Genomic DNA, 14,680 nt, shown 5'->3' with positions numbered 1-14,680 from the left:
CTGCCAATATCGGGCCGATATCATTTTGATGTTGGCCAAATATCGTTTGCCAATGTCGGACCGATGTCATTATGATGTTGGCCCGATTGAAGCCGATATCGGGCTGTTATAGACTATAAGATTCTTTCACTGGTTGTAGGTGCAGATAGGAATATCCGGCCTCGAGGGTAACTGTTTAGGCGGTAACGAGGCTCCCTGCCGAGTTTCCGCCTAAACAGTTACCCGAGAGCCGGATATTTCCATCTGCATCTATATCCAGTGACAGAATCTTTTTCTTGCATACCGATTTCAAGAAATAATAATAAAAATAAAATCAATCGAACGGCTTTCTTTTTTAGAACTATTTCTTACGGCAGTGCGTTTAAACAAAGCGCGGGAAACCAACGTCCATAAACAGGAAAAACGTCATGACGTTTCAAAACAAACAACAATGTTTAGTTCCGGTTTTGTTTTATCAGTTGCAGCGTAACGTTATGAATTTTGGATAAAATAACGTGATTTGAATCCAGAAATATACTATCGGAAACCAAAAGGAACTGTCAAGGTATTGAATTTTTATTCCGTTTTTTAAATAAAATATAAATTACTATATAAATCTTCTACATATATGTAGTTCGTTATACGTCATTTACAGTACGAGAGTCATCTTACACCCCGGGGTGTAAGATGGATTTTTCCAGCACCGGTAAAAATACCGGAAATCCCCATCTGGTATGCAAGAAAACGACGTCGGTTTGATATCGGGCCGATATAGAATGCTGGCTGGGATACAGTTGTGTATGAATACGTTATATCTCCCGTCGTATCATGTTTTAGGCGTGGGGGACTTCTGTCCACACCAGTGTGTGTCCTGTCCGGCAAGATACAAATTTTACAAGATACAGATTTTACGATTACAGGCGTTTCTCATTAATGATTGCGATAACATATTTCGTAAACTTCTGCTAAACGGCTGGAACCAGGTTATAATGCAGTAATTCGGTCCAAAATGTGCTTCCGTGGTGTAGTCGAAAGAAGTCCCTTATAAATAGATCCTAATTTTTCCATTTTTCGCGCATTTGCGCGTAAATCGGGGGCCAAATGGGCATTATTTCACTCGTGGAATGAATTTTACATAAAATAGGATACGTTTCATGCTAATATTCGCATGTTTTCGAGTTGTTTACTTGAAAACGAAAGTAGAGTGTTTATTCTGCGGACCGCTTTCTGAAATGCGGCAATATGAGGGTACCTGACTTCAGTTGACTTGCATTTCACTGCATACTATTCAACACCCCTTTTTCTTTTCGTTTTCTTGAAGCAAATGTATGGATATCTTGTGGAAAATAGGTCTACGACGGAGTGAAAATCTAGAAACTGTAACAAAATTGGTCTGAAGTAGCTGAATTTTATATGAAACAAAGAACAAATTCTTTTATTGGTATATAGCCACCAGACAGCAAAGTATAATTATTAGTGGTATTTAACCAAGTTTCTGTGAAATTATCTCCCTGGAAGAAATCTTTAATTTGAAATCACAGTTAGTCACTTGTGTCAGTCATGAAAAGATATCGACCAATCAGCGCCTTTGTAATTTCTACCGAAACTCCTCCTCTCGCATGTCTGTACTTTGTTGTTCGTCTGCAAAAGAGAAACTAAAAGGTAAATTTTGAGTTAAATACATTTATTTCAAGCTTACAACTTCTTATGTGTAATGGATATTCTTTCCACTCCACAATGATACCATGTTTGAAGAATTTCATGATTTACTTAGGGAGAAAATCCACTATATATTTACCCTCACCTTCACTTTATGTCGCGAAAAAAATTATCCACAAAGCCTGACCTCGTTGTTCAATCGGAAAACCTGACTCCGTGATATTGTCTTTTCTTTTACCGTGTGGATTGGTAATTACTCGATAGAAACATTCGAAATGTGTTAATATAAAATGATCATTCATTCATGTGTATGTTACGTCAAACAATTCGTTGTGTTTTCGTGGTTTGAGTCTCAAAAACTTCTTTGTTTTTCCCTCCAAAATTCTAGATGCCACTACTTCGAAGGCAGCCATTTCATCGGGAAAAACCACCACCCGATCTTCGCCCAGATGAAGAAGTTTTTTTATGCAAACTTACTAGAGAAGTTTTCAGAGATTATGAGTAAGTTACCAGCTACTTTCACTTCAGATTTTCTACTTTCACTTTACCTATGGTTGTGCATTCATTATTTCTTGGAGAGTAGGATATTTCTGCTCAGAGAGATTTTGATGGAATTCACAGAGATTATAGATTAAAGACTTTACCTCTCTTAAAGTAATGTTATGTCAAGACAATTTTCAAAAATCTTAAGTTGTACAATGAACCTAGAGGTGAAATATTAAGGCTCCTTCCTAGTATTGAAAAACAGACCTCATTGTCACAGGTACTCTGCGGCTGGAAATAAAGCTGCTGTGTTGACTATCTGCCGTTATTTGACCATTATTTCTCCTATTTGAAATTCTTTACATTTATAGTCACAAAGTAGTCCAAATAATTGTACTTGAGAGTTAAATATCGTTATATTTTTTTGACTTGTCGATATCAGCCTCCGAGTACAAACCAGAAAAGGTAAAGAATGTGATAGCACTGTCCTCTTCTTTGCGTAAGTAACACCCAATGGAATCTGTTGGGCGGGAATTATGTTATAATTATGCAACGGATAAAAAAAAGAAATACATACATAGAAAGCCTGTACTGGTACTGATGATAAACCCGGACAGATGATAAAGTCGAACACCTTGGAAATATTCGATTGCAATCGGTTATTTATAAAATTGAACACACCATCTAATAGTTTCCACTTACAACACCAACTGGTGTAAACAAAAACAAAATTGGTAAATATTCTGTATAAATAAATGACTTACATAAATTTGTATAAAAAATATTTATCCAAAATTACTGGGGAAGAGGGTATTTTTTTGCGCATGCTCACTGTCGAAACATGAAGGCCAGACATTTGTTAACTTTTCATTACTTGATCAGGAATGACTGTTGCAGCTTTTTGGGGAAAGTTTCAATATAATAATACCAAGAAAATTTTGTAAATGACAAAGGGTTCGAATTTATCATCAGTCAACGTTCATAAAGTCCCCTTTTTACATACCCCTTTCAGGCCCTCACTTCGTGTGAGTTTGCTTACTAAATATAAATTTGAATTATGTAAAGTTTTCAGCAAAGGTTAAGCTTTTTTTTGATACCGACCATTGATTTAAATTTGCAGAAATAAAAAAGTTACAGGTAAAAAACCTCATTTTCTGTTCGGGTTTATCATCAGTACCAGTAATTTTTCCTTTTCAATGATGTATATATTACCGAGATTTCTTGAGAAAAATTCAAACTATGGCAGTTAAAAAATGCCAAGGTTTAACACGAGTGTACTACATATTGGAAAATGGCCGATCACCAGTAAACACATTACTGCACGAAGCGTTTTCATTGGTCACGCCTCTGACCGCCATTACATGAAGACGATTGAAAGTTAGAGGTTTAAATTTTTTACAACAGAAATTCTTGATAAATATGCCCTGTTCTTATGTTTTTTATTTACTATTTATGATTTAAAACAACAGGTAAGTTGTTTGGGCTAAAGAAAAATCGTGACTACTGTTAAATCGTAATTTCAATCGACCACAGTTTCCACCACAGTTTTGATTGTTTCTGGTTGAGACCTCTAGGTAGACAACGTAAAATATCAAAATGTAAAATCGGTCTACCCGAGGTCGCATTATTTAGACTAAGTCACAAAGTAACACACAGCATATTTGAATTTGCCGATGCTAATTGCTATTAAAAAAATGACAAGGTAGTCCTGACGCCTTTTTTTCAATCAATGGAAGTGGATTGAATCCATGTTACCAATGAAAACGATCAAATCCACGAGGACAGGTAAAAGGAGCTAGATTCCCAGCGTGCGCATGTGTTTTCACTTCCAAGCCGGGCTCAATCCACTTCCATTGGTTGAAAAAATGGCATGAGAGCTGCCTTGTCATTTTTATGCCCCCGAAGGGAGGCATATAGTTTTTGAACCGTCTGTCAGTCTGTCGGTCTGTCAGTCTGTCCGCAATTTTCGTGTCCGGTCCATATCTTTGTCATCGATGGATGGATTTTCAAATAACTTGGCATGAATGTGTACCACAGTAAGACGACGTGTCGCGCGCAAGACCCAGGTCCGTAGCTCAAAGGTCAAGGTCACACTTAGACATTAAAGGAGAGTGCATTGATGGGCGTGTCCGGTCCATATCTTTGTCATCGATGGATTTTCAAATAACTTGGCATGAATGTGTACCACAGTAAGACAACGTGTCGCGCACAAGACCCAGGTCCGTAGCTCAAAGGTCAAGGCCACACTTAGACATTAAAGGATAGTGCATTGATGGGCGTGTCCGGTCCATATCTTTGTCATCGATGGATGGATTTTCAAATAACTTGGCACGAATGTGTACCACAGTAAGACGACGTGTCGCGCGCAAGACCCAGGTCCGTAGCTCAAAGGTCAAGGTCACACTTAGACATTAAAGGATAGTGCATGGATGGGCGTGTCCGGTCCATATCTTTGTCAACCATGGATGGATTTTCAAATAACTTGGCATGAATGTGTACCACAGTAAGACGACGTGTCGCGCGCAAGACCCAGGTCCGTAGCTCAAAGGTCAAGGTCACACTTAGACGTCAAAGGTCATTTTTCATGATAGTGCATTGATGGGCGTGTCCGGTCCATATCTTTGTCATTCATGCATGGATTTTAAAATAACTACGCATGAATGTGTGGCACAGTAAGACGACGTGTCGCGCGCAAGACCCAGCTCCGTAGGTCAAAGGTCCTAAACTCTAACATTGGCCATAACTACTCATTCAAAGTGCCATCGGGGGCATATGTCATCCTATGGAGACAGCTCTTGTTTAAATATCATTGGGAAATTCTGGATATTTTAAAAAACACATTAAAATTGAAAGCTGTTGGTTATTTGGTGACTGTGTATGTGAAGAATTTCAAATAGGAGAAATGAAGTAAAATCACGGCAGCTAGGTACCTGTGCCCATTATCTGGAGACAGAAGCTTTAACCGGGTCTAACATTAAGCAGTTCAGTATAGCTTATAAACGTAAATTATCAGTACAGTGGATTTGTATGTACATATTCTTAGATTTACCTGAATGGGATGTTGTCCTATTTGGGCAAGGGAATGATTCTTCCTCAAAATTTAGACCTATATTTCAAAATTTCAAGGGGGAGGACCCATGCCCCCCCCCCCCCCCCCACGACACACACACACACACACATCAGAAGAAAGTTCAGCTAAAGGCGTTCCGAGGACACCACAAGTTATATTAAGAATAGGACATTTTCTATTAAGGTGCTTAATAAGAAGTAGCTACAATGTGCTCCTAGGCACCACAACAGTAGAAAAAAAAATGGTCACCTAATTTTATTGGAAGGGTAATGAAAAGCAAAATGTAAAAAGAATACTGGTATTTACATGTGTCATTTAACTGATTAAAGTGTTTTGTGTTTTCATATAAAACAGACTGTTATATTTAAACTACAAAAATGTAGATACTTTTCTTTAGTTATACTTACAATTTCAGTGTATTTGGTTTAATTTTTACTCAGTCGGGTAATTGTGTTTAATGGAGAACAGTGAATTACTGATATAACTGGAAGCAGAATCATCCGCTGTGTGTTGGGGGTGGGGGGAGGGGGGTACTTTTACAATGAATTTTGTTAACAAAAGTTCAGAGTCCTCATAAATGGAGAAATACCTTTCTTAGCTCCAACAGGGCACTAGACAACTTTTGGGGACAGGTACCCATACCCTCAGGAAGGGGAATTTTTTGACATTTTAAGACGAAAAGGGGAAGTTTAAACCATGTATATGTAACTACTTTTCACACTTATTAATACTGTTTTCAATCATTCCTAACTGATGTGACTATAGTGCAACAGTAATCTTCCTTAGAGGCACTATATAATATTAAAAGAAAGAGTTCATATCTATTTGTGTCAAACAACCTATCATCAGGGGAATTTTCTTCTGAGAAAGGGGAAAAAACATTATTTTAGGAGGGGAATGGTACCCATATTCGGCCCCAATCTCCAGAGGAGATGCACTTATTGTCTTTATGTTCTGGTTGTATGGTTTTTCACCAAGTTATTGCCCTTGATTATTCAATATTATTATCAGGGGTCTAGCTAGGTCCAATTTTTTGGGAGAAGTCACTTCTCCCTCAAGCAGATTTAGGGAGAAGTGGGAAGACTTTTCCTACCGCAATGATGTCGAGTGATTCAAAAGGTGGCTGTAATTTTCTTGTTTCTTCATAAAAAGTATTGATGTGACCATTCATTTTCTTAGTTAGATCATTTCCCATACAGTGGTTATTGTTTCGTTAAAAAATTCTGAAAAAAAAATCGTTTTCAAAATTCAAGCCGATTCTGTAAATGTAACCCGCCAAATTTTGGTTATATCTTGTATGAAGTGTTTATTATTAACACCGAGTCATTCACCGAGGAATGTCAGAATCTCACTCGAATGAAACTGAAAGTAAACTGTGTAATCTAGAAATACATATTCAAATAAATTCATCGATGGAAGTCAATTTAAACATTGTTAATACATTAAATGTTGTTCTTTTATCATAGATAACAAATAATTGTGTACCAAATTTCAATTAATCGCATGGTTAATCAGTAGTTTCTTAAAAAAAAACACTTTGCTTTTTGCACTCGAAGACGTAAACGCGACGCTAATTGGCTGAACAAAATCAACGAGGTGTATCGGATAATTTGATTCGCTTTCACACTTCTCGGGGAAAATCTCGCAAGTACCTGAAGTAGGAGGAGCTTAAATTATGCTACCGGCGTGGGTTTGTGTATTCGGCACTCGTTATGACACCGTGCAAATTGTCAACAGTCCGGGTAGCACTAATTAGCGAGTGCGGAAAGCAAAGAAAATCGGGCGACTTGCATTTCGCTTTGAGGTTAGATTTGAGCGAAGTTTGAAGTTCTAGAGCGCCTATTTCGCTCAAGTCGCCCACTGGCGAGAGCCCTGATTATACTATAGCACCATTCCTTGTATGGAGTATTCCTCAACAACCACTCGCTAGAATTCATTTAAACTTCATATTAAGTTTAACTTCTAGGAGGAAACATAGGGCTGTCATTGATTGGGTCCTAGGCATATCGGCAATACCGATATATCAGAAGACAAATATCGACGATACATCAATATATCGATTATTAAATTAGTTTAACGACCTATTTGTTCATATGCATACTATATACCTGCATGTAAATGCTATTTTTAGTTTTATTGCCTACTTTTCATATTTCTGTTTGATTGTGTTGTATTTGTATTTATGAAATAAAAGAAAAAAAAATTAATAACATCTTTCATTTTTATTTTGCCATCACTTCTTTTTTGCATTTATCCAAATTTACAACTGTGTGAACTTAAGTTGTTTTTTAGGGTCTGAGTGTTTCTTTGGATAGTTTCTTTTCTCTGTAAAATATCGATTTTTGAAAATGGGAATCGATAATCGATCGACAAAAATATATCGTTGATACATCGATATCGTTTCTATCGATGACAGCCCTAAGGAAACATGTGTATTATCTTTATTATTGATTAACTACCCTTTGATTGTTCAACATTAATAAACTATAGCACCATCTTTGTCCAGAGTATTTTTCAGAAACCACTGGCTGAAATTCAACAAAAATACATATGGTTCTTCTCTCTCAAGAGGAGATGCACATACTGTCCTCACGATCAAGTCAAATGATTTTTTCACAGAGTTATTGCCCTTTGATTATTCAACAGTAGTAAACTATAGTGCCTGAGTATTCCTTGGCACCCTTTATTGATATTCAGCAAAACTTCATAGGAAGCTTCACTCCCAAGAGATGTGCATATTCAGTGCACGCTTTTTAGCTCACCTGTCACAAAGTGACAAGGTGAGCTTTTGTGATCGCGCGACGTCCGTCGTGCGTGCGTCCGTAAACTTTTGCTTGTGACCACTCTAGAGGTCACATTTTTTGTGGGATCTTTATGAAAGTTGGTCAGAATATTCATCTTGATGATATCTAGGTCAAGTTCGAAACTGGGTCACGTGCCTTCAAAAACTAGGTCAGTAGGTCTAAAAATAGAAAAACCTTGTGACCTCTCTAGAGGCCATATATTTCAAAAGATCTTCATGAAAATTGGTCAGAATGTTCATCTTGATGATATCTAGGTCAAGTTCGAAACTGGGTCACGTGCCATCAAAAACTAGGTCAGTAGGTCTAAAAATAAAAAAACCTTGTGACCTCTCTAGAGGCCATATATTTCACGAGATCTTCATGAAAATTGGTCAGAACGTTCAACTTGATGATATCTAGATCAAGTTCGAAACTGGGTCACGTGCCTTCAAAAACTAGGTCAGTAGGTCAAATAATAGAAAAACCTTGTGACCTTTCTAAAGGCCATATTTTTCATGGGATCTGTATGAAAGTTGGTCTGAATGTTCATCTTGATGATATCTAGGTCAAGTTCAAAACTGAGTCACGTGCGGTCAAAAACTAGGTCAGTAGGTCTAAAAATAGAAAAACCTTGTGACCTCTCTAGAGGCCATATATTTCATGAGATCTTCATGAAAATTGGTCAGAATGTTCACCTTGATGATATCTAGGTCAAGTTTGAAATGCGGTCACGTGCCTTAAAAAACTAGGTCAGTAGGTCAAATAATAGAAAAACCTTGTGACCTTTCTAAAGGCCATATTTTTCATGGGATCTGTATGAAAGTTGGTCTGAATGTTCATCTTGATGATATCTAGGGCAAATTTGAAACTGGGTCAACTGCGGTCAAAAACTAGGTCAGTAGGTCTAAAATTAGAAAAATCTTTTGACCTCTCTAGAGGCCATATTTTTCAGTGAATCTTCATGAAAATTGATCTGAATGTTTACCTTGATGATATCTAGGTCAGTTTCGAAACTGGGTCATGTGCGTTCAAAAACTAGGCCAGTAGGTATAAAAATAGAAAATCCTTGTGACCTCTCTAGAGGCCATATTTTTCATGAGATCTTCATGAAAATTAGTGAGAATGTTCACCTTGATGATATCTAGGCAAATTATAAAACAGGGTCACGTACCTTCGAAAACTAGGTCAATAGGTCAAATAAAAGAAAAACATTGTGACCTCTCTTAGAGACCATATTTTTCAATGGATCTTCATGAAAATTGGTCAGAATTTTTATCTTGATTATATCTAGGTCAAGTTCAGAACTGGGTCACATGAGCTCAAAAACTAGGTCACTATGTCAAATAGTAGAAAAAACGACGTTATACTTAAAACTGGGTCATGTGGGAAGAGGTGAGCGATTCAGGACCATCATGGTCCTCTTGTTCTCAACAACTACTTGCTAGAGTCTGAAGGCACTTCTAGGTAAGTGCACTCCAGTCGATGAATTCCTCTTTCATGCTTTTAATATGGAATAATCATATTTCTGGGGGCATCCATTGATTTAACCCATATTTTCTTGTTTGCAGTGTTTTGCTGATTTTTTTGCCAAAACTCTGAAGCCACTTTCCCCCATCTCCTAACCAAAAAACAAACAACAAAAAAAAACAACAACAAAAAACAAATAAAACAGAGTGAAATTTGTCCCTGCACATGGTGGTTTTGTTATCAATAAAGCCACATGAAAATAAGGTAATGTTATTGGTATAGAGAGTGGGCAATCTGACTAAAGTACAGCTCCAATTAACGCTACGCACATAGAATCTGAAGACGTGCTATTAATAGCCTCGTTCTGATGACCCTTACGGTAGCCAATCAGAGCCTACTTACAACATTTTGTAAGCGAAAGTAGAAGTTTAAAAAATCTATATTAAGCCTGGGTTTTTCATATTTACAATTCTTATGGCGACCACACCTTCGTGTTTTGAGAGAAATCATATGTCATGGTACAGACTTGGTCACGTAAGGTGTCAGACAGCCGGTTAGCTCAGTCGGTAGGGCACTCGCCCTGTAAGTGAGAGGTCCCGGGTTTGAGCCCCGGACTGACTGCACATTTTTCTCACCCTTTGACTTTCGACGCTATTTTGATGGTTCAGCCAAATGCTTGTTGAAACAAGTCATCTGATTGGTTCAAATAAAAATAGATTTGCGAAAATAAAAATAGCAATAGCGGAAATCCAAAATATACAGAAGACGAATGTGAATGGGTCATTCTCAGATTTACATGTAGAAGATCAAGTACTTTAGTCAGATTGAGAGAGTGGGTACATTGCAGGTATCTGCATTTCCACATGTTGTGTGACAATAATTAAAGATGTAAAATATGTTACTGGTATAAAGTTGTGATAGGTCTATGATAGATACAGTTCAATGATATTTACTTTTTTTAACAGAAAATTCTTTGAGAGGATTATATTGTGCAACAGTCTTGTATGGTCATGCTCAATTACTGGTAGATCAGGACTGACATACCAAGAGGCAGAAGAATCGGAAGAAAAAGCTTTGAAGCAGCTAGCATCATTCCCTGCTTACTTACAAAAGCCAATTTTATTCCTCGCTACCAAGACACAGAGAAGTCGATTAGCTGACTTAAATGATGATGTGTTTGTGTTTGCTAAAGACAGGTTCTTCAAAGGAGAGATGGTTGATGTTATTTCTGGACCATCAAAGTATGAAACATATTTATTGTAAGGGGTTCTACTAGTATGTATTGGGCTATTCTACAAAAATTGGGAAGGTGCCTGTCGTTGTGGGAAAATGAAGTGCAATTTCTGAAATAGGGAAGAAACAGCGTGCTTTTTCCAGAAATTGGAGAAAAATGCAAGGGGTAATGTTAAAATAGAAAAAAAAATGTCTTACTGAAACATAAAACAATTTATGGTTATAGTTAAGATCTCCGACTTCAGATCTCTTGCTCCACATTGATGTGGGTTTGAGCCTCACTTGGGGCATGGAATTCACATGTCAGGAAGCCACTTAGCTAGCTTATGGAAGGTCGTTGGTTCTACCAAGGTGCTCCTGATGCTATAATGCTCGGAGGGGCACCTTGGGGTCTTCTTCCACCACGAATAACAGAAAAGTTGCCATATGACCTATTACTTTCGTCATTCATGCATTCATTCACTAGGATGAGCCAAGTTAGAGCATCAAGATTGATCTGTTCAGTGATTTTTGAGCAGTGCTCAGGTGAGCAGTTGTGATCACTGGATGTCCGTCTTCTGCTCACACTTAGCTTGTGTATGCAATAGAGGCTGCATTTTTTACTTGATCTTCATGAAATTTTATCTGAATGATTCCCTTAAAGAAATCTAGGTCAAGTTCAAATATTGGTCATCTAGGATCAAAAACTAGGTCACTAGGTCAATTGAAAGAAAATCCTTGTGTATGCAGTATGGGTTGCAATAAATTAATATGGTACATAATGGTACTAGGGCCGCATTTCAGCCTATATGTCATTCAAAACAATTTGCAGTTATTGTTGACACAATTAAAACAGACTCGCAATTCAACATTCCAGCAGATTTGGGAAACTCGTAAGTTCGTAACTATTTTGGGAAAATTCAATACTTCAAATTGGGAAGAGGTCGAATATATAGGCCGCTGTTAGGTAAGGTGAAAAGCTCTGATATGTTGTGCTTTTTACATGGCCTCAGTAGCCTTGTGAATAAAGAGGCTGATATAAATTTGTTTGCCCCTCACCTCTGTAGGATTAAGCCCTTCTTGGGTCCTCATGTAAGGAAGCATTCATTTTGACTTGTAGAAAGTTAGATGTTTCTACCCCAGTGCCTAGAACACCTTGGCTCTTGCATGAAAGCTGGTTGGCTGCCATATGACCTGAACTGAGTTGTTGTGACTTAAAACAAAGAAACATCAAAAAATTTATATTTGCTCTGTATGTGATCTGTTTTGTCTAATTGTAGAAAAGTATGCAAAGTAATTGATGTTATAGCACCAGGGAGTTCTACACCAAAGTCGCCAGCAGTGAATGGAGACTCAGGAGAGGCTATGGAGGTGGAGGATGAGAAAAAGTGAGGAAACCTTTTCACATTACTAACAAGGAAGCAAAGGCTGTGATGAAACACAATAAACAATTGCCTGCAACATCGATATTAGCTTGATTAGGAATGTACTTTCAGTTAAATACTCCATGTAAAAACCACATTTGAACTGTGCTATTCAGATTGGCAAATGGGAAGAGGCCTTGTTACATTTCCAAAACTCATCAAATCTGTTCTAAATTGCTCGACGGAAAATGATAAAAATCTTTTGAGTTGGTAGGTGCTGATAAAATTCAAATACATGATCATGATTAAGAGGTAGTCAGAAGTTGCCTGTGTACGAGAAGACTGTTTCACTGGTAAAATTTTTCATTGTAGACTTGACAATAGCAAGATGTGATATTTCCTCTTCAGCTGATATCATTTTGAAAAAAAATTCAAGTAAAGTTGTTTGATCTGGTCATATATGTGCAAAAATTGAAATTTGCAAGATATTTGCTGGGGTGAAGGTGTGACAGAAATTTTATTGGGTCGAGTGAGTCCGACAGTTCACTAAGGGGCTGTTATTTGACTGAATACTAGTCTTACAACACAGAGTGCTGGAAAAAAATACTGTGCACACCTGGAAAATATGTTTACAAGACTCGTTCCTGAAAGTCTCATAGTCTTTGATAAATCATGTACTTCAAGTATATGTAGAGTTAACTTGATACAGGAAACTTAATAAAAAGTTTGTTCATATGAAGTTGTATGCTGTTTTAATGGAAGGAAGAAAGTTGTGAACTTTGAAGTAAACTTTTTAGGTCCCCAGAGAAGAAGAAAGGTGTTATCAAACCAGAGAATTTCAAGTATGTTGTTCAAGCAAATGACAAGGCCGCTTCAAATACAGTCTCTTTCAAAATGGTCAGGTAAGGCACCCTGTTAAAATTCTGTTCTCAGATGTTGATTGTTAGCCTGGCTAAAAGAACTAGAATGTTTACTTGACCTGGGGCCAGTGTGTGATTTGCTTGTACTAAATGTAAGCTTTTCAAATTATCTTGTAATTTTTAGATTTTTCCTTATTTGACATTCTCCACTGGTAAAAACCAAGTGTGTATTTTAGGAGCCATAGTGAAATATTACCAAGTTCATTTCTTGTTCTAGTTCTTTGGTATGTCATTTTCTTTCAGTTGTGTATTTTTAGCTCACAGGAGCTATTGTGGTCACTCAGCATCCTCCAACCACACTTTTCTTCAAACATCTCTGAAGCTATTTGTAAGAAGTTGAATCTTGACCTGAATATTTGTTGCCCAAAGAACACAATTTCATGCAGAATTCTGGTTGCCATCAAAACCAAAAACAAAAATTTTGAAAAACATTCTTGTTTTACATAGACTTGTATAAGATTTTGTTTTTCTTTTAGTAATTTTGAAGTAAAAAAGCCTGAAAGAAGATCATACGGTCATGCTGAATTTTAAATCTGAGATGGTCAGTTATGTCGGCTTGCTCCTAATTCAGGAAACGATGCTACTTCCAGACTTGTTTACTTCAAAATTAATACATAAAAATCAAAGAAAGTACATGCAGTCAAAGACTTAACTATGTAACTTATGATAACCAGTATCATGGTGCCTGGTTCTGCTGTGGTTAAAACAAAATAGTCAAGAAAACAAAGTCATGCCATTTAACTGTGTTACAGTCTGCCATCTTTGTTATCTGTATTGTCTCTCAATCATGATGCTTATTCACAAACATTTTTGAGAAGGCGAGATGCTATCTTTCCAACAGCCCTTGTCCTGCTTTTCCCAAGAAACACATTTGTGAAATTTGATTGAATGGTCTGGTTGACTTTGGTTGATATGGTACATGTAAATATTCCTTAAAATTCAGTAGTTATATAAGTTTGAATTGTTATATTCTGATTTCAGTCGTAAGAAGGGATTGTTTACAAGAGACAAATGTAAACTGTTTTTGAAGCAGAGCTGTGATAATGAAGATGGGATGTGGAAAGTAAAGGTAAAAAAGTGTTTGGCTATTTTTATATGGTCATGAAATGAAATATGTTACCACCTGCAGACAGTGTCTACTAAGGTTGTCTGCTCTCTAACTTGAACAGTTTTTATCCAGTGTTCTCTAAACTTGATTACATGAGCATAGTATCTAGGCAAAGTTTGATAATAAGCTGAATTGTCCCAGAGGCTGTGGAATAATGGCCCTTGGATTGCTAAAACTTGGTAAGCATATAGACGAAGACTGGCACTGCAAGGGATGCTCTTGTTAATAACACAAGAGTTATTGTTAATGTAAATACATTCTGATATTCAGGTAGAAGAAAACACGTTGTATTTGGTTATTATTGCAGCAAGCAAAAGTGAAGAAGTTCCATCTGGAAACTGTGAAGTTTGAAGATATATTCTCTGGACCTGCACCACAGTTTGAATTCTCTGAGATCAAATTGAAGAAAGTAGGACCAAAGAAAGAACCAAAAGAATCTTCTCCAGCCCTTCCAAAGAAGAGTGTTGATAATGGTATATTTTGTTAAAACACTTCCCTGCTGATGTTGATATTTCTAAACTATATTTTTGAATATTTCTTTATGACTCAAAATACTGATCTACATTTATCAGTGCAAGGTTTACTGTTGGAATGAGATGAGACTACTGTTACAGGGTTGCTATGCTTGCAAAACT

The 14,680-nt window shown here is 37.1% G+C and overlaps 1 protein-coding gene across 3 annotated transcripts in view; it reads left to right on the top strand.

The window, feature by feature from the left end:
- Positions 1-521: 521 nt before the first annotated feature.
- LOC123529247 (bromodomain adjacent to zinc finger domain protein 1A-like) overlaps positions 522-14,680 on the top strand; it is a 54,695-nt gene continuing 40,536 nt past the window's right edge. For 2 of the 3 annotated variants that reach the window (XM_045309495.2, XM_045309486.2), the window contains exons 1-7: positions 1,522-1,641; positions 2,027-2,139; positions 10,407-10,682; positions 11,934-12,041; positions 12,815-12,919; positions 13,919-14,006; positions 14,353-14,518. In XM_045309495.2, coding sequence (XP_045165430.2) covers positions 2,027-2,139; positions 10,407-10,682; positions 11,934-12,041; positions 12,815-12,919; positions 13,919-14,006; positions 14,353-14,518 — 856 coding nt within the window. In that variant the 5' untranslated portion in view covers positions 1,522-1,641. Of the gene's footprint in view, positions 545-1,521; positions 1,642-2,026; positions 2,140-10,406; positions 10,683-11,933; positions 12,042-12,814; positions 12,920-13,918; positions 14,007-14,352; positions 14,519-14,680 lie in introns of those variants that run through there. The other variant, XM_053518292.1, reaches the window with a different exon arrangement.

This window comes from Mercenaria mercenaria, chromosome 1 (assembly GCF_021730395.1).
Source record: "Mercenaria mercenaria strain notata chromosome 1, MADL_Memer_1, whole genome shotgun sequence".
In the NCBI taxonomy this organism is placed as follows: domain Eukaryota; kingdom Metazoa; phylum Mollusca; class Bivalvia; order Venerida; family Veneridae; genus Mercenaria; species Mercenaria mercenaria.
The sequence above is the reverse complement of the archived record's forward strand: the minus strand, read 5'-3'. Positions and strand labels throughout refer to the sequence as shown.